Source organism: Bufo gargarizans, chromosome 3, assembly GCF_014858855.1.
Source record: "Bufo gargarizans isolate SCDJY-AF-19 chromosome 3, ASM1485885v1, whole genome shotgun sequence".
Lineage (NCBI taxonomy): Eukaryota > Metazoa > Chordata > Amphibia > Anura > Bufonidae > Bufo > Bufo gargarizans.
Window position 1 is genome coordinate 151428422 of NC_058082.1, and position 24559 is coordinate 151452980.

General features: G+C 41.6%; 1 protein-coding gene across 5 annotated transcripts in view; it reads right to left on the reverse strand.

Annotated features, from left to right (window-relative positions):
* The window catches only part of DACH1 (dachshund family transcription factor 1), a 228705-nt gene that overhangs the window by 170335 nt on the left and 33811 nt on the right, over positions 1-24559 (reverse strand). For all 5 annotated transcript variants that reach the window (XM_044286061.1, XM_044286059.1, XM_044286057.1 and 2 more), the window contains exon 2: positions 7457-7618. In XM_044286061.1, coding sequence (XP_044141996.1) covers positions 7457-7618 — 162 coding nt within the window. The remainder of the gene's footprint in view (positions 1-7456; positions 7619-24559) is intronic.

The window sequence follows — 24559 nt, forward strand, 5'->3', positions numbered from 1 at the left end:
TAATAGCCTGGGTCTCTCTGAAGGATTCCAGGCTATTACAGCTGCAGTTTGTACGGTGGCCTGCAGGAAGCAGGGCTCCATAATAACATAGCCAACCTCCCATACACTGCAATGACAAATTCATAGCAGTCTAAAGGAGAACCAATCTGAAGATTGCAAATGCATATTTAAGTTTTTAAAAATAAATATAAAAATTCTAATCACTCCGCTCCAAAAAACAAGCACTCATACAGCTATGTGAATGGAAAAATAAAAAAAGTTATGTTTCCGGGAATGTCAGGAGTAAAAAAAAAAAAAAAAAAAAAAAAAATGGAAACGCAAAACTGGAAAATGGCCCAGTCCTGAAGCAGTTAAACTCAGTCTGATTAAATAGCTTTTAGCCTTTACCTTTACTATAAATGATCCCCTCTCTTTCGCCTCATGCACACGACCGCATGTATTTTGCGGTACGCAAAAAATACGGATGACGTCCGCATGCATTCCGTATTTTGCGGAACGGAGCAGCTGGCCCCTGATAGAACAGTCCTATCCTTGTCCGTAATGCGGACAATAGTAGGGCATGTTCTATTTTTTGGCGGAACGGAAATACGGACTTACGGAAACAGAATGCAGTTGAAATGAATGGTTCCGTATACGATCCGCAATAAAAACGGAACGGACAAGGAAATATTATTATATAGTTTGTGTGCATGAGCCCTTTTAGAGGGGATAAAACAAATGACTTTGCCACAATTGCACCTTCAAGAACATTTATGCATTCACTAAACCAAGTGTCTATTTGCCCCTATTATTCAAATATTACATTCACTTTCTTCTTCACCTCCTCCTTTCCTTCTACACAAATATAGCAATTTATATTAATGTTCGGGAAAATTGTGTGTATGCCATGAACAGCATTGTCTTATCAATAATATGGCCCATATCAAGCAACCTGTCACAAGAAACTACTTGATATAAAGAAGAGATTGCAGACATCTCAGCAATCAATATTAGGATGGCAACAGTATGGAAGATTCAGCTACTGCATATCATTTTGTCAGCATCTATTTCAATGGCCAAATGAAGCATTAATTCAAATCATAAATCTATGGTGATTTAAATCTAGGAATGAGCACCTGCCTGCTTTAATGATTTATTTTGTACATTTCAGTAAGCAGGAGATTTGTCCATATGAACTGACAGGTCACCTTCAGATGCCAGCAGCCGACTGTTTATCACCAAGCAGACTAACATCTCATCTTAGCAAGTAAATATTAAACTAAAAGAATCCAATTGATTCTGGGTGAGGGGGATAAGGCGTCACGGCCATATTTTATTTTCCTCTCAGGCCATTAATGCTTTATTTTTCTAAATCCCATGTTTTATTTCCCATCTTCCCCCCAGAATGGTAATGTCTGTAGAAGCATCTGAACTCAAGGTTATCATTTTAAATTGGAACGTAGGAGATAAAATAATTACCTATTTGCATCTTTGGCTGCCTGCGACTCCCTCTACATTTTGACCTTTGTAATTCGCCAGTAACAAGTTCACAACTGTTTGCAATACTGATTTCAGCATATATCGGCTGAGAAGGAACCTCGCGACTTCTGAAGAATAAAGGTCTATTAAAGAGGCAGCGAGGTGTCGCATATTGGCACCTCACCAGCTTTATCAAATCGGCCCAAATATGCAAAAAACTGCAATCCTAACAGTTTTAGGGCTCATGTACACGACCGTGTGCTGGCCGGGCCCGTGCTGCGGACCGCAAATTGCGGTTTGCAATGCACCGGCACAGACCGTGGGGCAGCTGCATGCAGATAGCGGACCCATTCATTCGAATGGGGGCCGCGATCCCCATCCGACGGTCCGCACAGCAAAAAAGTAGTGCATGCACAGCCATAAGCACCACGGAAGCACTCCATAGTGCTTCCGTGGGGCTCCGATTCGTGCTTCCGCACTGCATCTCCGGGTTTGCGGACCGAGTGATGCAGGGTGCACACGGCCGGTGCCCCGTGTATTGCGGGGCAACGGCTGTGTGCATGAGCCCTTAGGCTGCTTTCATATCTGCGTCGGAAGCTCCGTAAAATAGTGGAGAGAGAATTCCCGCATGCAAACGGATCCCATTATAGTCAACATGGTCTGGTAGGCTCCGTTTGCTTCAGTTTTGTTCTGAATCTGGCACTTCGGTTAATTTAGCTCTTCTGTTCCTATAACAGCAGAAGAGCAGAAATAATAAGCGCAGATGTGAAAGCGGCTTCACAGTCAGGTCAAAACTGTGGGGGAATTTATCATGAGGGGAACATTTGAAGTCAGTTTTGCTTGAGTCTGTGTTGGAGTACTTGATACCACATTTATCAAATGGCTCATGTTGTTTGATAAATTTGTCTTATCCTTAAAGGGGTATTCCCCTCTGCAAGATCATATTTGAGAAGTTTACACTAATGCCATAGATCATTTTAGCAATTTGCTTGTATTATTTAAAATGCACTAATTTTGATAAATTCCCTTCCCTCTTACCCCATTGTTGACATGTGGCAACCCATAGATACGGCAGCTGCGCCACGGCCGTATCTATGGGCCGCGCTTGTGCAGACTGCTCTTACTTTTCACCCAGGCAGCTGTTCATTTCCACAAGAGCGCGCGCGGTGCCGCGCATGCGCATTTCTTCTTTCTTCACGGCCACGTCTGATACAGAGTCGTGCATGCTCTGTATGCAGCATGGCCATAGGAGCGAGCGGTGAAGAGAGGAGCTGAGCATGCAGGAGCAAGCAGCAGAGAGAGGACGTGACCTGGAGACCTGGAGGACCAACAGCCTATGTAAGTGGCTGCAGCACATAGTTACCTCATCCACTAAACCACCAACGATTTTATATGCTATAACAATCAAAAGGGGAGAACTCTATAGAGTGGAGGGAGGCTGGGCACAACAATATGTAGGAAGATGGACCCTGGGGACAATGATATTCTGGAAAATGGACCCTGGGGACAATAATATCCTGGAAAATGGACCCTGGGGAGACTAATATGCAGTAAAATGTACCCTAAGGACAATAATATTGTGAAAAATGGACCCTGGGGAGACTAATAGGCAGTAAAATTGACCCCTGCTGCTGGGGACAACAATATGATGTGAAATGGATGCTGGGGACAACAATATGCAGGGAATTAGCCACTGGGGACAACAATATGCAGTGAAATGTACGCTGGGGAGAACAAAATGCAGTGAAATGGACGCTGGGGAGAACAAAATGCAGTGAAATGGACGCTGGAGAGAACAATATGCAGTGAAATGTACGCTGGGGAGAACAAAATGCAGTGAAATGGCCACTGGGGACAACAATATGCAGTGAAATGGGCGCTGGGGACAATTCAATGAAATGGAGGGATACTGGGGACAATTCAATGGAATGGAGGTATACTGGGGACAATTCTATGGAATAGAGTGACACTGGGGGAGGACAATATGCAGTGAAATGGAAGCTGGGGGTAATATGCAGGGAAATGGCCACTGGGGACAACAATATGCAGGGAAATGGATGCTGGGGACAATTCTATGGAATGGAGGGAAGCTGGGGACAATTCTATGGAATGGAGGGAAGCTGGGGACAATTCTATGGAATGGAGGGAAGCTGGGGACAATTCTATGGAATGGAGGGAAGCTGGGGACAGTTCTATGGAATGGAGGGAAGCTGGGGACAATTCTATGGAATGGATTGACGCTGGGGGAGGGTGGACACTATAGAATGGTGGGACGCTGGGGGAGGACACTATGGAATGAAGGGAAGCTGGGGACAATACTATGGAATGGAGGGACGCTGGGAACAATTCTATGGAATAAAGTGACGCTGGGGGGGACACTATGAAGTGGCAGGATGCTGTGGAAAAGAATATCCAGTGAAATGGCCGCTGGGGACAATGATATGCAGTGAAATGGAAGCAGGGGACAATTCTATGGACTGGAGGGACCCTGGGGACAATTATATGGAATGGAGTGATGCTGGGAAAGGACACTATGGAATGCAGGGAAGCTGGGGACAAATCTATGAAATAGAGGGACGCTGGGGACAATTCTATGGAATGTAGTGATGCTGGGGGGGGGGGGGGGCACTATGGAATGGAGGGACACAGTGCTAGTGGGGGAGTGCAAGACAGATGTAGCATAGCTGTATATGAGGCAGTTCAGCCTCAGTGCTGTGGGAGAGAGAAATAGACAGATGAAGCAGAGATGTATATGAAGCTGTTCAGACACAGTACTAGTGGGGGAATGGAAGACAGATGTAGCAGAGCTGTATATGAAGCTTTTCAGACACAGTGCTAGTTGGGGAGTGGAATAAAGATGTAGCAAAGCCGTATAGGAAGCCATTCAGCCAAAGTGATATTAGGGGACTGGGGAAGACAGATGTAGCTGAGCTGTATATGCATCTATACAGATACATGGTCTAAGGTTTATACAAAACTGTAGTACAGCTGTAATGGAAAAAAATCTGCATCAGTGCTGGGGGGTGGGGGGTTGGTCATGTTTTATGGGAGTCAAAAGCACAGATTATAAGCTAACATGTTTTAGGGCTAATGTATAATATGGAATTATTGTTTTTGCTACACTAAATAGGTTTGTAAAATATAACACTAAGATTTTGTGTGTAAAACTGTATTAGAATGCAGGACAGCCACGTGTTACTGTCTTAGCTCACTTCCCATGGCTCTCTGAGTGATGATTCCCCAGCAGGAGGGATGGGCTTCACAGACACTGCAGGCTGCCAGACTGATGACTCATACTATCCATGTGAACGAGCACTCAGTGTGATGTCATAAGGAGGCGTGGCCGGCCTTCACTCAAACTGCCTAAGCCCGCCCAGCCTCAGAGGCAGGAAACCAGGGTGTGAACAGCAGAGCTGGCTGCAGGTGAGGATGAATTAGCAAGATGGGAAAACCCCTTTAAACCTAACACTTCTGTCTAGAGAAGCTACTCCCGTTTTCCTACTCTACCCTCCTCCTGGGGTGAGATTGTGAATTTTTTGCGGCTTTTTAAAAAAAAAGTCTCAATGAGAAATCTGGAGTGAAACTCAGTAACATAGCTAACCACACTCACTTTTCCACCCACATTACAAAACTGGAGTGAGTGGTGTAAAAGCAAAAAGTAAAAGAAAATGCACAATCGCTTAAATTCTGCACAAGCAAGTTCAAAAAGTCACAAAAGCCCTATTTCTGCGACTTTTTGACACCAGAATTACGGAGTGGCAGTATTTTAAATCAGGGCCTGTGTGTTTTATTAGGAAACTGGCCATTAGAGCACCCAAAAAACAGGGACTATTGTTTGCCATCTTAGGCGGCTTTCACACTAGCGTTTTTTGTGGATCTGTCATGGATCAGCAAAAACGCTTCTGTTACAATAATACAATCTCATGCATCCGTCATGAACGGATCCGGTTGTATTATGTCTTATCTAGACACGGATCTGTCATGAACACTATTGAAAGTCAATGGGAGACAGATCCGTTTTCTTTTGTGTCAGAGAAAACAGATACATCCCCACTGACTTACATTGTGTGTGAGGATGGATCCATCTTGTTCCGCACCTCACTGCGGACTGCAAAACAGCGTTATTCTGTCCGCATTAAGAGAGCAACCAAACGGAACAGAATGCATTTTATTGCATTCCGTTTCGTTCAGTTCAGTTTTGTCCCCATTGACAATGAATGGGGACAAAACTGAAGTGTTTTCTTCCACTATTGAGATCCTATGACAGATCTCAATAGCGAAATTGAAAACACTAGTGTGAAAGTAGCCTTAGTGGCAAAGAACACACATCTTTTTGTTTTGTTCCATTACCATAGCCATGTTCCTCTACTTGCAAATCTGTTGTAAGAATAAAAGGATATTTCAAAGTGTAAAATCATGAATGGGTTTTTTGTCCCTTTCTTTTTTAAATGATGTGAAATAAGAAATATGGTAAATCAGTACTTGCTTTATTATTCCTTGACGCTCCCCTCCCTACAAATCACCACTGGTCTACTCTTTCCAGTACTTTTTGATAATCAGGAAATGCCCACTCAGCCTATTATTGGCCATAGCGGTGGCCCGCCTTAACCAATGATTGGCTGAGAGGGATCAGGAAGCAGAAAGACCATGAATCACAGGACCTGGAAGTGTTTTTGTAAAATTGTAAATGGCTGGACAAAGAGTGAACAAAAAGGCTCTGTTCAGACTACAGCCATGGCTTCAGTTCATAATGGAGCCATGAAACTTGGATGGATCTGTTTTCAAAATGGATATGATTCCCAATGTATCCTGGTGTATCGCAATAACTTAGGGTCCATAGGTTTCCACTGGGGTTGTGGTATTTTTTATGGCTGCAGATTATGCTATAATAGCTATAAAAATACAGCAACTAACCATAGTATAAATACAGCCTAAATCTGATAATGACGGGAAGTGGAAATATTGTTTATCATTATATTATACATTGATCATTTGATTTAGCAACTAGTGAAAGACCAACTTTAAAGGGAACCTGTCACTGGAATTTGGGGTATAGAGCTGATGACATGGGCTGCTAGATCGCTGCTAGCACATCCGCAATACCCAGTCCCCATAGCTCTCTCTGCTTTTTATTGTGTAAAAAATAAATAAAAGATTTTATATATATATATATATATATATATATGTAAATGAGGCTACTAACAATTCTGGAGCCCAGCCATGCCCACTGTGAAAGAGCCCAGCACGACCATGCATCCTCCGAATCTCCTCCTTGCTCCCTGACGTCACAGATCTAGAGCGCCGTAATCTCGCAATGAGCGAGCTAGCGTCTGCGCAGTGTCGGCATAGTGTTCCTTCCCTGTGCTGGGCTCAGGGAACAAACTGCGCATGCGCTAGCTCGGGCATCGCGAGATTGCGCCGCTCTAGCTTTGTGACGTCGGGGAGCAAGGAGGAGATTCAGAGGATGCGGGGCGGTGCTGGGCTCCTTCACAGTGGCCGTGGCTGGGCTCAGAGTCAGAGAACCCTGGACTCATCTCTCAAGCCTGGAGGAGACAAGACCTCATCTAAGGTTAATGTACATATCTAGAAAATCTTTTTTTGACACAATAAAAGCACACAGAGCTATGGGGACTGGATATTGCGGATATGGTAGTGGCCATCTAGCAGCCCATGTCCTCAAATCTATAACCAAAATCCAGGTGACAGGTTCCCTTTAAAGCTATACAAATGTTAATATAGAGCAGCCGTTATCATATACTAATAACATTTAGTCCACATTAAACTGATACAAACAATGAAATCATATACACTAGAGTGAAACATTCTAAAAGGTACTGGAGATTATCTTCATCATATTTCTTACCAGTGTTTCATTTGAATCTTAATTTGTGATTTGAATTTTTTTTTCTGTAAACAGTAATACTATCATTTCAATGCGGGTCACTATAAAAATCTGCAATAATCTAACTGTGATTTTTAAAAGTTGACTGATGCTTACCAACACTTGAACTGAGATCGCCATTGTCAGAGTCTGCACCATGCTGTGTATTGCTGCTGTGGTAGTTGCTCATAGCTTCCAACTTGATTTTCTTAACCTTCATTGCTTCAGCTATTGCCGCATTGGTAGCAGCCGCGGCTGCTGCGGCCGCTGCTGTCAGACCTGGGAAAGATTAAGGAACATATTAGGATTCAACTATATCTGTTTAGGCATTGCAAGCATGGGCATAATGATTAACTGAACACTCAGATGAGTGATGCTAAACTTGGGCTAGTTCCCACATCTAAAAATGGCGGGTTTTTTTTCAATGGACTGTGTGCTGTCTGTTTCTCTTGCACACCAATTTACTTGAACAGGCATGTCTCGATGAAGATCAGACCGAAAAAGTGCATGCTGATTTTTTTCTCTGTGTGGACCGATGGAAACTGTGACATGTGAACTGACCCACTGTCTATAATAGGTCTCTGTTCAGTCCGTGGACAGCACAAGGACATGAACATTGCGTCTCTGAATAAGCCTTTAGGTAAGCATAGAAAATAAAATATCCTACTAAAGCAGATTCTGCCATGGTTGAGAAAACCATTTTTAGGTTAGTTCAGCTCTCCCACAGTGACAATTTAATTTCTGCTGCATTAATACACCTAACCAGTTCTTTAGCAGGTGATCAGGCCAATGAATAGTCATACCAGATGGCGTTTTTGTGTTAAGAATTAAAACGCAGAATACATGACTGATTCAGTAATATACAGAACTCTGCTTTATGCCACTCACTTTTATGTGGCTGGTAATAAATATTAAGTTCCATATAATATTTTTACAGGCCTCTTGTGTGAGTGATCTGTCAATCATGGTAGAAAATGGCGAGCACTCATTCTTGCAGGAGCTTTAACGAATATATTTGTGCATAATAGAGGATTTCATTTGTTAAACTGAAGGCAAAAAAGATACTAGAAAATTTGAGTGCGCACAATAAATTGAGCACAATCATTTCAAATTCATACACTTTTGGGTCTATTGATTCTTTTTCAAAGGTATTTTAAAAACTGAGCTAACATTAGGTACTGTACATGCTTTAGGCACAATTACAAAAGGATAGGTTACCAATATCAGATTGGCGGGGGTCTTAATTCCAGCAACCCCACTGATCAGCTGTTCAAAGTTTATCTGCTCACTGTCCCCATTGTAGTGGTGATGTAGTGTAATTACAGCTTCATCTCCAATAGGGATGCTGTACCTACACGGCAACAACACTACAATGTAGATGGCATAGAGGTAAAGTCTTGAGAGGACGCAGTCCTCACAAGAACACTTCAAACAGCTGATCGATGGAGGTGCCAGAAGAGACCCCAATGATCTGACATTAATAACCTATCCGGAGGACAGGTCATCAAAATCATGAAACCAGATAACCCCCTTATGAAGTATAAAGGAAATCACTTTTTAAACTGAAGGCTGTTAAAAAAATCTGCTAATTTCTATGGGTCCAGTTACGGAAACCTCTGTCAAAATATGTAATAGAAGGCGAAATGAATGTAATGTACTACACAGGTAGGCTGGATTCCTTCAGGAGAGAGAGGGAGACAATCTTTGTTTTAGTTTTTAGTTTTGTTTTTTTATCTCACCCCCAGTACTTAATTCACAGTTACACTGCTGTATAAACTGCACACTGATAGGGGAGAATGAGCTCTTCTTTTCCATGTGTGCTGTGTAAGGGAGACATGAAAGTAGCTAATCTCTACCCACTCTGGAACTGAGCTCAGGAACTTAACAATTAGAGATGAAGCCTGCAGAGGGGAAATGCCGATAATGCAGGTACAAATCATAATGTACAATGGTCAAAAACACTGAAATTCACCTGAAATAACTGTCACACTTTAAACAGTGGTTTCAATAAAATGTAATGATTGTGACATGTAACAGTGCAGCAAGTCCATGGGGAAAGTGGAGAAAAGTATGGGCGTGGTAGTGGTGGCCGAGATAGTAGTAGTGGTCCATAATGGCTGTCCTAATTCCAAAGCTCCCTCAGGCCACACCTTGAGCTTTCTAGGAACTCCTGCCAGATGTCAACTGGGTTTCTCTTGATGTGCTGAGGTTTAAGGGTGCGAGGCAGGACTCCCTCGTGATTTAAGTTGTGCAAAAGTAGACCAAAAGGGTGCACCTTAACAATAAGAACTCAAATTCTCACAGCGGGGTGCAGATCCTTCAATAATTAGCTAATATGTGGTAAAAGAATGGCGGGTGCCCATGGCAACATATTATTTCTATCAACAGTAATGTATGTTGCTATATAAGAGCGACTGCACTTACTGTCTGTCCCTAACACTAATACTTCACTTTGGTCCCACAATACATTCTCTACTTCTTTCTCTCTCAGAGGTTGATGGCAGTTGAATAGCATATAAGGATGAAGCTTTTCTACAGCAGATCTCACTTCTGCACACATACAACTGCTTCCCTTCCCACAATCTGTTTTGACCTGACTCACTTGCTCCTAACTCAGAGATGGGGGAGGGGGCAGCCCCTTCCTGCTGAGTAGGGCATAAAAACTTAATTTCAGCTCTTCCATAACAAACATCACATAGACATAGCGTATTAAAATTAATCATGGATATTAACCCATTAGTAGCAAATTAACTAATTTGCTGGGGTACTTCAATAATGGAAATGGCAAAACTGGTAGGGACGCTCAAAACATATTTAAGAAGAGAATAACAAAAGATGCCCATAAAAAAACACAATGTAATTTCCTTATTTAATTTTGGTGAGAACCAACTGCCATTCAGTTTAGCTATACTCAGTCTATATACATTATATAGACTAAGCTAAGAGAGTTTCCAGATTCCAGCACCTCCCCTTAATTACTTCAACCGACAAAAATAAGGCTTGTGGAAAGGGACTGTCCAAAACAAAACATTGTGTAACAATTAGTGTGTGTGTGTCAATCAACAGTTTTGACTTTGAGCTAAACATGGTAGTTCCCTGGTATTCACTCTTTAACCTCTATACAGGGATCTGGACTTCACTACATGGGAGCCACCACGCCACTACCTCCTGAAATAGTCCCGGTGTGGTTGAACGCTGACCCATGGGGGTCAGGGACACCAGTACGGAGCACAGAGGGGTCAGGCAAACTCATAGTCAGTAACAGGTTGAGGTCAAGGCAGGAAGAGTTCATGTGAATAAGTGAAACAGGCCTGAGGTCAGGGCAGGCAAAGGAGAGTCAATATGGTAATAAAGTGCAGGTCAAGACAGGAACAGAGTCGGAAATCTGGAATAGGTCACAACATGGGCAGACTACCTTAAATACTGACAGGTGTCCAGCAATTCGTTGGTAAAGTCTATGGTGTGTGTGCACGCACTGGCCCTTTAAGAGCCAAGGAGTGCCTGCTCGCTGTACGGGACAAGAGAGGAGTACTAGAAAACAGACGCAGACTGAGGCTTGCAACAGAAAATACAGGACTCAGATGGCTGGCTTTGGCCCAGGCTTGCAACAGGAAATACAGGACTCAGATGGCTGGCTTTGGCCCAGTAAGACCTGGCCACCAGGTAAAGGCAGCAGCAAAGTGAGTGAACCAGTGCCCGTGCCCGCCTGGAGGGGCAAAACAGTGCCAGGCATGGAATCCCGGCACAGCACATAGCCTTTATTATACAATATATGAATATACATTAATGCAATATATAGGAAGATATGTTCATGAATGTAATTGCTTTTTGGTAATAGTATTGATACATATTGTGTACCTGCTTTTAGAGGAAATAAATTATATTTTGTGCTATAAAAAAATAAATAAATACCCAACAATATTTGTAGAAAATTGTTAGCAACCTAAATACAAAAAAAGGAAAGTCAGACATGTGGCATGTGGCAATAATACGCAGTCTTGGTTACAAACCATCTGATAGGCAGATGGCATAAAACTGATTCTACAGCTGAAATGTAGTGGCGTGTCGTTAAAAAACCTTGTTTGTATTCTAAGTGCTACCAGAGCCATATTGATATACACAATACATCATGGCGTTATTGCAGCAGTCTTGTTAGTTTCAAGCATAAATGCTCAATTGTTTTAATCCCTGAGGAGATCATTCTATGAGTCAAAATGAACACCAACATGGACATCAGCAACTAGAAGCTGGCTTTACCTCCTCATCACCTCTACAGGATCTATCTTATAGCATTTTAAATTACAGGAAACATTAAAATGTAAATTGATCTTTGGAGAACCTAAACTTATATATTAGGTAATTACATGAACAGCAATTCTCACATTTTAATTTCTCACAGCTTCCCTGTCAAGCCATCATCCTGTTGTTGGACGCCCTGACAATGGTTGGGTTTTCAGTGCCCTCTAACAACACTTTTTAGCAAAGGGACATTATTGCATTTCTGGAAGTGAATACAATAAAGATCGTATATTAGATAATTGATCTTTCTTAGATGTATTCGTTTAAACAGACACTGTTGCTTCCATAAACTTTGCAACATCAAAAGTACAAGCGAATATAAGATACTTACTAACTGTAATATATATCTAATGCCTCATTCCTTCTCCTTCCCCTGCCTCCTGCACTTATCATTCACTTTCAATTCATGACTAAAATCTGTCCTGAGAGCTGAGACTGAGGAATGAGGTTACATGCTAACCAGCAAAGTCAATAGAGAGGGAGGGGAAGAGTAAGCAGCTGAAGAGAAAGAGACCAAAAAAAAGTATGAAAGACACAGACAGAAAGACACTGCTAATGACTCTAGTAAAATTTCTATGTCACCCCGGTGCCGGATTCAAAGTCACACTGCTCATTAATGTACTCCTTGCGACTGAAGCTTATAAGAGTGTGATATAGATAGGAAAGCATAATCTCCTCTTCTCTATGTGTGCTGTGTATGGGAGACAATATAGCAGCTAGTCTCTAGCCTTCCTGGAGCTCAGCTCATAGAAAACTGACAAGTTAGCGATGGAGCTTACAGAGGGAAAAACTGATGATAAATGACATATGGCATTTAATGACCCGAAATAATTTCAGTAGTAAAGTGCTAGCTGAAACAACAAGTATGCTTTCATCTACAGTTTAAGTCTATGAATGTTTCAGCAATTATTCTCTGAAGCAGATATAATTTAAAACCAAAGAAAATGCAGATCCTTTTTATTATGTAAAGAAGGAATACTAATGGATCTTTCACAAATTACGCAATCATATTATTGTTACAATTACCTATTTAAAACATGAATCCAAGTTATTTGAATCATAACAATTATTAAAGTTACTGCCCACTAAGGACATACGGCAATTATGAAGGGCCTGGTCCAAGGCACACCTCAATGGGTCTAGTCACTTTAATAGGTGTTATATAGGTCTTCAATTTATCCCCAGAAGTATAGAAATGCTAACAGTTTTTTCCAGGGGTTCCAGCAGTTGGACTCCTACAAATAGCTGATGTTATAAGACTTATTGTAAAAAAAAAGATTGAAAAAACAAGCAAAGGTAGCAGAACTGAATGTATTATATAACATTTTGGACTGAGGATGCATTAGTGAATTGTAAAGCAATAGCTTTAGCTGCAGTCCTACAGAAAACCAAAAATAACACTTTGCTATGTAAGGAATCATGACAACTTCATCTTTGGTACATATGACATACTCAACTTTGCTACATCTGCAGTCTGCAAATCTGAAATAGTTATGTAAAACATAGAGGTGGTTTGTTATATAAAGAACAAGAACAGGTTGGATCCAGAGGAAAATTAAAGCAGACAGACCATCAAGGCGTATCAAAACCTGACATTTTAATTACTAATGAGAAAAAGTGCCAATGAATCATCTCAATATTTTCTGTTGAAAGCACACACATACAGAAAACGCCATGACTGTACAACTTCTCACATGATATAGCCGGGTAATCGTTGGGAGCATTATACATGAGTTTAGACTTTACTAGCCCCTTAAATTTGGCTATGTCATCATTTAGACATTTCTCATAAACTATGGCAGAGCAGAAAGGATGCACAATGCAATTAGCAGATAACTATCTTTTACATGTAATATATCAGTTTATGTATACAGTATACAATTAACATACATATAGCAATAAATAGTCAGATCACCCCTTTATACAGAGTTCCACGTCTGGTGCACAAGAGACTAGAGAGCAAGTCTGGAATCCCAAAAAAGTCCAGCGCTCAGTGGGAAACCATAAAAACTTCAAACTTTAACCCAAATACTAAAAAGTACAAGAAAATACTCAGGGCCTGTCACCCTTGTAGCTGGTCTACATGTTTCAGACTAATGCAACAACTCATGGCTACCATTTTTAATACTTGGATTAAAGTATGGCATTTTTATGGTTTCCTACTGAGTGCTGGACTTCATGCCTTTGTCTAGATTAACGTACAGATGTTGCAAAGGTTAACTTGGCACCTCAAACAGTATTTAGGTTATATAAAGATATCCCCAATCCACAGGATAGGGGATAGCTATTAGTTTGGTGGAGATCATACCCCTGGGAACCCCACCGATTACGAGAAAGTGGCCCTGTACCCCGTGGAGCCCCCAGAAATGAACTGAGCGGGTGGTTGGCCATGGGCGCAGATGCTCTATTCATTACCATGGGTGTTCCGGAGGTAGCCAACTACAGGGCTTGGCTATCTTTGGAATTCCCACAGAAATAAATGTAGCAACCGCTCGCGTGCGCGATCGGCCTCTCCTTTATTTTTGGAGGCATCTACATGATATGGGGCCCCAATTCTCGTGGTCGGGTCCAAGTGATAGGGGGTCGACTGATCTTATAGTTATCCCCTTATCTTGTGAATATGGGATAACTTTATGTAACCAGAATACCCCTTTAAGTTAACTACACTGTTGCAGCAAGCTTTGAATTAATACTTAAAGAGTTTTTCGAGACTTATATACTGATGACCTGTCCTCTGGATAGCTCATCAGTATCTGATTGGTGGGGGTCCGACATTCGGGACCCTCACCAATCATCTGTTTGAGAAGGCCTGCCTTCTCACGGCTTTCCCTAGGTCATGTGAAGTCATGTTCATTGGTCACATGGCATAGGCACATCTCAGCCCCATTGAAGTGAATGGTGCTGAGTTGCGATACCAAGCACAGGTACTATCAAATGATTGTGCTTAGTAAGCAGAGAGAAGGCCGCAGAGCTACTGTGTGCCTTCTCAAACAGTTGATTGGAAGGGGTCTTAAGCATTGGACCCCCACTGATCGAATATTGATGACCTATCTAGGGGATAAGTCATTAGTACAAAGATTTCGGAAAACACTTTTAACATAATAAAAGCCAGTGAAAGGTCATGTTAAAGTTTGCTACATCTGTATTCTGCACTTTGGTCCAGTATTGGCAGTAATATCTTCTTACATAAACGCCATATCTTGTAGGTTAAAATATAACATGTTTTAAACTATATATATACACACAGTGGATATAAAAAGTCTACACACCCCTGTTAAAATGTCAGTTTTCTGTGATGTAAAAAAGACAAAGATAAATCATTTCAGAACTTTTTCCACCTTTAATGTGACCTATAAACTGTACAACACAATTGAAAAACACACTGAAATCTTTTAGGTAAAGGGAAGAAAAAATATAAAAATAAAATAATATGGTTGCATAAGTGTGCACACCCTTAAACTAATACTTTGTTGAATCACCTTTTGATTTTATTACAGCACTCAGTCTTTTTGGGTATGAGTCTACCAGCATGGCACATTTTGACTTGGCAAGATTTGCCAACTCTTCTTTGCAAAAACACTCCAAATCTGTCAGATTGCGAGGGCATCTCCTGTGCACAGCCCTCTTCAGATCACCTCTCTGATTGGGCCATTCCAAAACTTTAAGCTCTGGTGAAGCCATTCCTTTGTTGATTTGGGTCGTTGTCATGCTGAAAGAAGAAGTTCCTCTTCATATTCAGCTTTCTAGCCGAAGCCTGAAGGTTTTGTGCCAATATTGACTGGTATTTGGAACTGTTCATAATTCCCTCTAGCTTAACTAAGTCCCCAGTTCCAGCTGAAGAAAAACAGCCCCTTGGCATGATGCTGCCACCACCATGCTTCACTGTGGGTATGGTGTTCTTTTGGTGATGTGCAGTGTTGTTTTTGCACCAAACATATCTTTTGGAATTATGGCCAAAAAGTTCAACCTTGGTTTCATCAGACCATAACACCTTTTCCCACATGCTTTTGGGAGACTTGAGATGTGTTTTTGCAAAATGTAGCCTGGCTTGGATGTTTTTCTTCGTAAGATAAGGCTTTCATCTTGCAACTCTACCCCATAGCCCAGACATATAAAGAATACAGGAGATTGTTGTCACATGTACTACACAGCCAGTACTTGCCAGATATTCCTGCAGCTCATTTAATGCTGCTGTAGGTCTCTTGGTAGCCTCCCAGACCAGTTTTCTTCTCGTCTTTTCATAAATTTTGGAGGGATGTCCAGTTCTTGGTAATGTCCCTGTTGTGCCATATTTTCTACACTTGATGATGACTGTCTTCACTGAGTTCCATGGTAGATATAATGCCCTGGAAATTATTTTGTACCCTTCTCCTGACTGATACATTTTAACAATGAGATCCCTGTGATGCTTTGGAAGCTCTCTGTGGACCATGGATTTTGCTGTGCGATGCGACTAAGAAAAATTCAGGAAAGACCAACTAGAGCAACTGAACTTTATTTGCGGTTAATCAGAGGCACTTTAAATGATAGCAGGTGTATGCTGACTCCTATTTAACATGATTTTGAATGTGATTGCTTAATTCTGGACACAGCTACATCCCCAGTTATAAGAGGGTATGCACACTTATGCAACCACATTATTTTAGTCTTTGTTTTGTTTTCTTCCCTCTACCTAAAAGATTTCAGTTTGTTTTTCTATTGAGTGGTACAGTTTATAGGTCACATTAAAGGTGGAAAAAGTTCTGAAATGAATTATCTTAGATTTTTTTTTACAGCACAGAAACCTGACATTTTAACAGGGGTGTGTAGACTTTTTATATCTACTATATATACAGTATATATACAGTATATATATATATATATATATATATATATATATATATAATTTTTTATTTATTTACATATATTAAAACCAATATGTCTTTTTGTAGAAATGTTTAACAATTAGATGAATAGCAAGGTTATTTCTACTATAATACAGTGATTCAGTGATTTTGTTCAAATTACTTTGACTTTATTAAGCCCACAGGAACATCAGTGTCTGACAGGGGTTTCTTGGGTCCTCTAGTCTACAGTAATAAGGACCCACCCTACATTTATACAGAATGTGTGTGCATCCACTTTTTAATAATCACTGTACACTCAAGACATATCCTCAATAATAGGTTAACCTAATTGGTTGTTTGTGAGTCATATTAAAAGAAATAGACCCTAGTGGCAAGTCATTGGCTCCAAAGTCAGCATAAAATCTTCTACTGCACCTATGGGGCCCCTAATTATATCAGAGTCTGTGCAAACCAAAGGATCCTCTGTTACTCTGGTGAACCAGTCTGACTCTAACTAATTATTTGGATACTATACAAACACTAATTTTCTAATAGAGATAAAAAGCTACTTTTCACTGGTACAATTTGTCATGGTATTGCAGCGTGTAGCTTTCTACTGGACTGCATGAAATCCAACTAATCTGGGTCTTTTTTATTTATGGACGAGATTCTGGTTTGGATTAAGCTACGTTCACATCTCTGGCATGTAAATCTGGTAGTCTGTTCTTGCAGAGGAACAGACTAATGGTGTTACCATATCCAGCATAGCTGCTCACTAACACACACCGCTGGATCCCCATTCACTATAATGAGGACTCAGCGAACAGACTACCAGATTTACGTGCCAGAGATAATGGGGGTCATTTACTATCCAAAAATACGGCTATATTAGGCGTATTTCTAGCACAGGTGATTTGTGCCACAATCTGTGGCTATTCCCCGCTCACACCAGGTCTAAAAAAGTGGGCGTGGTGTGGGCGGGGAAGGCGTCCTATCCCATTCATCATTTTTCACGCCTGTTTTAGGCGTATAAAATGGTCTACATGTAAACCAGCAAGGAAGCTGGCTTACAGTTAGACTGGCGCAGGATACGCTGAAGTTATGTAGAGGTCGATGCCTCCTTAGAACTTCAACTTCGGGGGATCCACAGTCAGCTATAGTGGTCTTAATAATTGACCCCCAATATCTGTGGTCATGTTGCAAGAACTGCAACATGTTGCAAGACTCACATGGTAGCTTTCCCCAACAGGTGGGACCAGAGAGACATTTTCCTGGAGGAGGTGTCACAGGGCGCCGCCAACGCGATCTTCCTGTGCTGCGCCACCGGCGTCCTGCCTCTCTCCCTGAGCAGCAATGCACGCGGCGTCTCCATCTCCCAGGTAACAGGGGGCAGAGCGGACCCGACCTCGCTTCTGCTGTCTGTGCGGTCAGCGTCCTCCATTTCCCTTGCAACAGTATCAGGCTGAGCACCGAGCTGGCCACTCGGTGCTCGGCTTCTGTGTCTGAGCAAGTCATGTGACGCTGGCCACGTCACATGACCTTAGCCTTTCACTATTTATACAGGCAGCCTGCTGGCCACAGGTTGCCTGTGATTTTGGTCTTGTGCCTAACTGCTACTACTCAGTGCTTCTGCCACTCTGGATTTTGACCCTTGGCTTTTGTTCCTGACCTGACCTCGCCTTCCCTTGTGTACTGATGTGACCTCCAAGTTTGACACTCGGCTTGTACTCTGACCCGTCCTTGCTATTCCTTGTGTACTGACGTGACATCCTGGTTTGACCCTAGGCGTGTTTGTTTACCGTCCTTTACCCGACCGTATTACTACCGCTTAATAAACAGGAGAAGTCCGACATATTGACATTCACAATGGCTTCTTTATCAGAGGACAAGGGTTGTTTTATCGACTGCCCTACAACCACAACACAGGCTGCCAAAAACAGCTGCTCACAGTTTGCACGGATTTACAATGAAAGAAAATTCCCTTCGAAGATGCACGTTTATTATTGAGGCACTCTCCCTTGTAAAGAACTCCAATAATAAGTAGCCATAAGGGAATTGCTGTTTATGCAACCCCTTGGTATATATTAGTATAGGTTCATCTCCATTTAATTACTCTTCTCTCCTATAGTGAGATTCTCTATACTTACACTACATAATTAGAGAATGCCCAGTAGTACAGTGAACATGTTCATGCCACACAGTTAGCAGAGGTGATTAGAATTATAATATCCACAGTTTATAATTCAGTAGCTCAGGAAAGGATTTCTGTGATTTGATATACCTGTGACTAGGCCAGATTAAGCCAATAAACGGCAGTGATTCTATAAGCAGTGCATAGCCTTGTACTAGGTTATATATGGCATTGCTAACCAGTGATCCTGCTGCTCCGCTTTTCATAATGTGAGGAACGGGTTGGTAGTTTGCTAGACTTGTTACCATTTTCTGTAATTACAGTTTTAGCACCTGTGTTTTGGTATTTTTATATATAAAAATGTCAGCTCCATGTTAGCTGGTCTATGGGAGGTATGAAATGCAGGACACTTGTTTGCTGCTACTTTTCATTTTTGTTCATTAGGTGACATTTTTGTCTTTCTGGCTTCTTTCAAAAAAGGTGGAGCTCTTGGTGTTTTTCCAGACGTTTTCACACCAACTTCTCTACAGGGGAAAAGAATGCCAAGATGAAAAGGTGATTAAACCCACTGGGAGAGATTTATCAAACTGGGATAAAGTAGAACTGGCTTAGCTGCCCATAGCAACCAATCAGATTCCACCTTTCATTTTTCACAGCTCCTTTACACCAGTTTAATAAATCTCCCCCACTGTTTGTATAAAAAAAAAAAAAAAAAAATGCCATAAAAATGCCAAAAAGGATACAAAAAAATGCAGGTGCTTCAAAAAATAGCACACATTTATTCCGTTTTTTTTATTTTTTTACAGCCCCCTAAAAAATGCCAGTGCAAAGTTGTGTATAGTACCCTAAAAGGGGTTATCCCACAAATTTAAGACTGGTTTAACTTTTTGGGATGACTTTTTTTTCTTTCCTTTTTGTGGGTATACTACAGCTCATAAAGCACCGGTGTCTCAGAGAATTCATCCCCTGCATAGAAGGTAGTATCACACACATGGCCCCAGAGATACATATGGTATGTAATGTCCCCACAGTTTCCTTCTCCATTGCCCAGAGCTGGGTGTCAGTAATCTTCGGCACTCCAGCTGCTGTGAAACTACAACTCCCAGCCTACACAGGTACTCAGCTGTTCTTATAACTCCCACAGAAATGAAAGAAGGACTCTTGTTGTAGTTTCAGAATAGCTGGAGTGTCGAAGGTTGCTGATCCCTGGCCTAGAGAGATATAGCTATATATTTCTAGGAATTTAGCAGTAGTGATGGATGAATGAATGAAAGGTGCCCGGCTCACTTCATCTATGCCAGCAGTGAGAGGACAGAAGGGAGCAGGGAACCTACTGAGAACATTAGTCTACTTCTGAAGGATAGACACAGGGGGGCCAGAAGGATAGACACAGGGGGGCACTACCAAAGAGGAAAATGTACATAAAAAACAACATTTATATTGCATGTATATTGCAATAATGCTTTATTTAAAATGCCCTATTCATTGCAGAATGCTACTTTTTTAGGAGATAACCCATTTAACAGTTTTACTACATACAACAAGAGTGCATTCTCGGAGAACACGCCGTCTATTACATTATTCATTTAATGTGTAACCTTGTGAAGGATCATAAATTGTTACTTTATCTAATCAAAGCAGACTTAATAATGCAGAAGGGCAAAGGTTTAATTTTGTGAAGTATTATTTTACACTGGCTTTAGTAAAAAACTACAAGGGGAAAGGCAAGAAAACCAGTAATAAATGATCCTTTATAGCCTGGGGCATTGGCCTAGTTAATAAACTTTCATTGAAGGTTTCTTTCAACTGTTCCGGACAATGAAGTAAAAAAAAAAAAAATTCTTAAATTACAGCCATGTGTGAGTTTTAATGCTCCCATTCCTTTTATCTCCACCTCCACAGTTTAGGGGGGAAAAAAGATAAATGAGATATGTAATTGATTCTCCCTGAATGAAAAGCTTTGTCTAGAAAAACACAGTAAAATAATATATTTGCAATAGCCCAGACTAGACTAGATTTACAATGGTGTTACGCTGTTCTATCGCGATCATGTTCCTAAACTGACTGAAGGCAGCTACGATGTAGTAAGTGTTTTCCTTACAGAAAGCTCAAAGGCGTTTTATAGTAAGTGCTTTAAGGAACCTCTGTCAGTAAATCCATTTGCATTAGGCGACTTTCACGCTGGCGTTTTGGTTTCCGTTTGTGAGATCTGTTCAGGGATCTCACAAGCGGTCCAAAACGGATCAGTTTTGTCCTAATGCATTCTGAATGGAAAAGGATCCGCTCAGAATGCATCAGTTTGCCTCCGTTCTGTCTCCATTCCGCTCTGGAGGTGGACACCAAAACGCTGCTTGCAACATTTTGGTGTCCGCCTGACGATGCAGAGGCAAACTGATCCGTCCTGGCACACAATGTAAGTCAATGGGGATGCATCCGTTTTCACTGACACAATCTGGCACAATAGAAAACAGATCCACCCCCTATTGACTTTCAATGGTGTTTAAGACGGATCCGTTTTGGCAATGTTAAAGATAATACAAACGGATCCGTTCTGAACGGATGCATGCGGTTGTATTATCGGTGCGGATCCGTCTTTGCAGATCCATAATGGATCCGCTCCAAACGTGAGTGTGAAAGTAGACTTAGGCTAGGTCTACACGACAACATTTGTCGCACGACAGATAGGGCACAACTACACTGCAACATTTGTCACGTGACATTTTGTTACACCAATGTCGCGCAACAATTTTTATAATGGCAGTCTAAGGTGTCGCACTGCAACATGCGACATGCTGCGACTGCGACGCGACAGTCGCAGAAAAATCAATCTCGAAGTCGCAGCATGTCGCATGTTGTAGTGTGACACCATAGACTATCATTATAAAAATTGCCCGTGACATTAAAGGGCTTCTGTCACCCCCCAAAAGTCATTTTTTCGTTTTTTGGCTATATAAAATCCTTATACAGCGATTTTTCAATATATAGTGCTCTTAGCCTTTTTCGTTCACTAGTTTCTTTAAAAAACTGATTTTTATAATATGCAAATTACCTCTCTACCAGCAAGTAGGGCGGTTACTTGCTGGTAGCAGCCGCATCCTGCTTTCAAAAAAACGCCCCTCCTCCTGTTGATTGACAGGGCCATCGATCGCTCTCGTCCTCTGGCTGGCCCTATCTGCATTATAAATCTCGCACCTGCGCCGTACCGGTCTTCAGTCGGCGCAGGCGCACTGAGAGGAGGACGCTCGCTCGGCCGCTCCTTCCTCAGTGCGCCTGCGCTGGGTGTAGATGTGACGTTATCGGCACAGGTGCATTGAGGAAGGAGCGGCCGAGCGATTAAGGACAATTTTCCTTGTCAATTTGCCCTTAATGAAATTTTGCATGGACATAAGTATTCAAACTTCAAATTTAGCTCTGGAGATCTCTCTTGATCATCTCTGAGATGTGTCTACACCAAGATTGTAGTCCACCTGTGGGAAGTCAGTTAATTGGAAATGATTTGGACAGACACATGCCTGTCTATATGAGATCTCACAGCTGACAATGCATACCAGAGCAAAAACCAAGACATGAGGAGGAAAGAACTGCCTATAGTGCTCAGAAATAGGATTGTGTGGAGGCACAGATCTGGAGATGAGTATAACAAATCTGCTGCTCTGAAAGTTACCAAGAGCACAGTGACCTTCATAATTTGTAAATAAAATAAGTTTGGAACGACCAGGAATATTCCTAGAGCTGGCTGCCCCACCAAACTAAGTAATCAGGGGAAAGGAACCTTGGTAAAGAGAAGTGCCCAAAAATCTGTGGTCATTTTGGCTGAGCTCCAAAGATCCTGTGTGTATATGGGAGAAACTTCCAGAAGGTCAATCATCACTGCAACAGTTTCTGTTAAATATTTTTGTACAACGGAAATGTGAAGCGCTCAGGGGCAGTCATATCTCCAGTAAATCCTGTGCTCAGGCCCCTTTGTTCTTGACATCACCTGGAGCACCAGATATCACTTTTTGATTTGACTTACAAATACAAGTGTCACTTGTATTTTTTATTTGACTTACATGTATCTGCTTGATATGTATTTTTTTTTTATTGTTTTATAGTATATTGCTATTATTGGAATAGCTTTGTTTGACTGCACCAGTGACCTGATAACACATTTGCCTTCCAACCTTTTCAGCAGACTGCAGGCTAAAATGTATAGATGTCTTTAGTCTTTAAATGCACAGGAAACCATTGTTTAGTTGATGCGCCAAAAGATCTCCAAATTCTCCAGAGATCTGTATGCTATTATCAATTTAGAATAATCCTGCAGCTAAAGGCTTCATGCACAAAACCCATACTCATTTAAAAAAAACTGGAGCGTATTTTGGATTTTGGTGGCCTATTTTTCTATTGCTGCTTCTATGGCACCGTACTGCCAGAAAAATCTTGTACAGCACCAAAACAAAGCCCCTTCAAACTGACCTTTTTATGTTGTCAGAATGAAGATGAACTTCTTATAATATGCAGGCCTATTGCTGCAACTGAAAAATAGGCCTGGTAAGGAGGGGGGATAAACACTCTGATAATGAAGTGGTTAATATCTGATCAGTGAGGGTCTGACACTCTGCACCCCCACCAATCAGCTGTTCACTGCAGTACTCCCAGACTTTCCTCATTAGTGAATAGTGCTTACTACAGTACCCCCCAAAAGTGACAATGCTCCCCAAGAGTGCCCCCATTAGTAACAATGTCCTCCATACTGTGCTCAATAATTATAATAATGCCTTCACAGTACCCCAACAGTAACAATTCCACCATAGGGCCCCCAGTAGAAATAAAGCCCCCTATAATGTCCTCAGCAGCAGGGTAGCCAATCATCTAGAACTTTCTGGACAGTCCATAAAAATAGGCATCTTTTTTTCCTGTGTCCTTTAAAAAGGTAGAAGTGTCCGAGAATTCTTTTCAGACTGGTGGTTCTTGAGTAGATTATTTTGGCGTTAATTACCATAGTTTTCCAGCTCCCAGTAAATGCTGGTAATGAGTCCTCATCGGTATATTGATCTGTAGATGTGGATCACTACAATCTTACGATTCATTATGTTTTTACAATCTGTCTGTAAAAAATGTTAGGTGTCCGTGATTTTGGGATAAATTGTCCAGAAAAAAGAAAAATTCTGGTTGGCAACCCTGCTCAGCAGTAACAAAGCCCCTTTGTAAGGCACCCCTTCAGAGCCCCCAGTAGTAATAAGGTTGATCTATAAGGCACCCCTATAGAGTACCTAGGTCAGTGATGGCGAACCTTTTAAAGGCCGAGTGCCCAAACTGCAACCCAAACCCACTTATTTACTGCAAAGTGCCAACAAAGCAATTTAACCTGAATACTACAGTCCAGTATATTATATAATCTATGTACTTTATTATTTAGCTATAATAGCCTGCCTACATTCAGTGCACTGCCTGTGCTGTTCATAGTGCGCCCTGCGCTGATAAATGCAGGAATAGTCTAAGGCATATTGTACACCATAGACTTTTTCCAGAGTGCGGGTGCCCACAGAGAGGGCTCTGAGTGCCGCCTCTGGCACCCGTGCCATAGGTTCGCCATCACTGACCTAGGTTATAATGCCCCCTATAGTGGCTCCAATATTTCAAAGGTCCCTTGTAGTAGCTCCATGTATTTATAATGCCCTCTGTAGTAGCCTCAGCTGCCAATATTTCCCCCAATATTTCCCCCAATAAAGCCTCTCCTGCAGTTATAATATTCCCCTGTCGTTCCCCTGTAATATAATGCCCTCTGTAGTGACAGTACGTATAATGCCCCCATAGTGCCCATATGTATAATGCCCCTCTAGTATTTCAGCCTGTATTATAATGCCCCCTTGTAGTGCCCCATATATTATGATGTTCCCTGTAGTGCTCCAGCCTGTATTATAATGCTCTCTCTGTGGTGCCTCCTGTATTATAATGACCCCTTTACTGCTCCGAACTGTA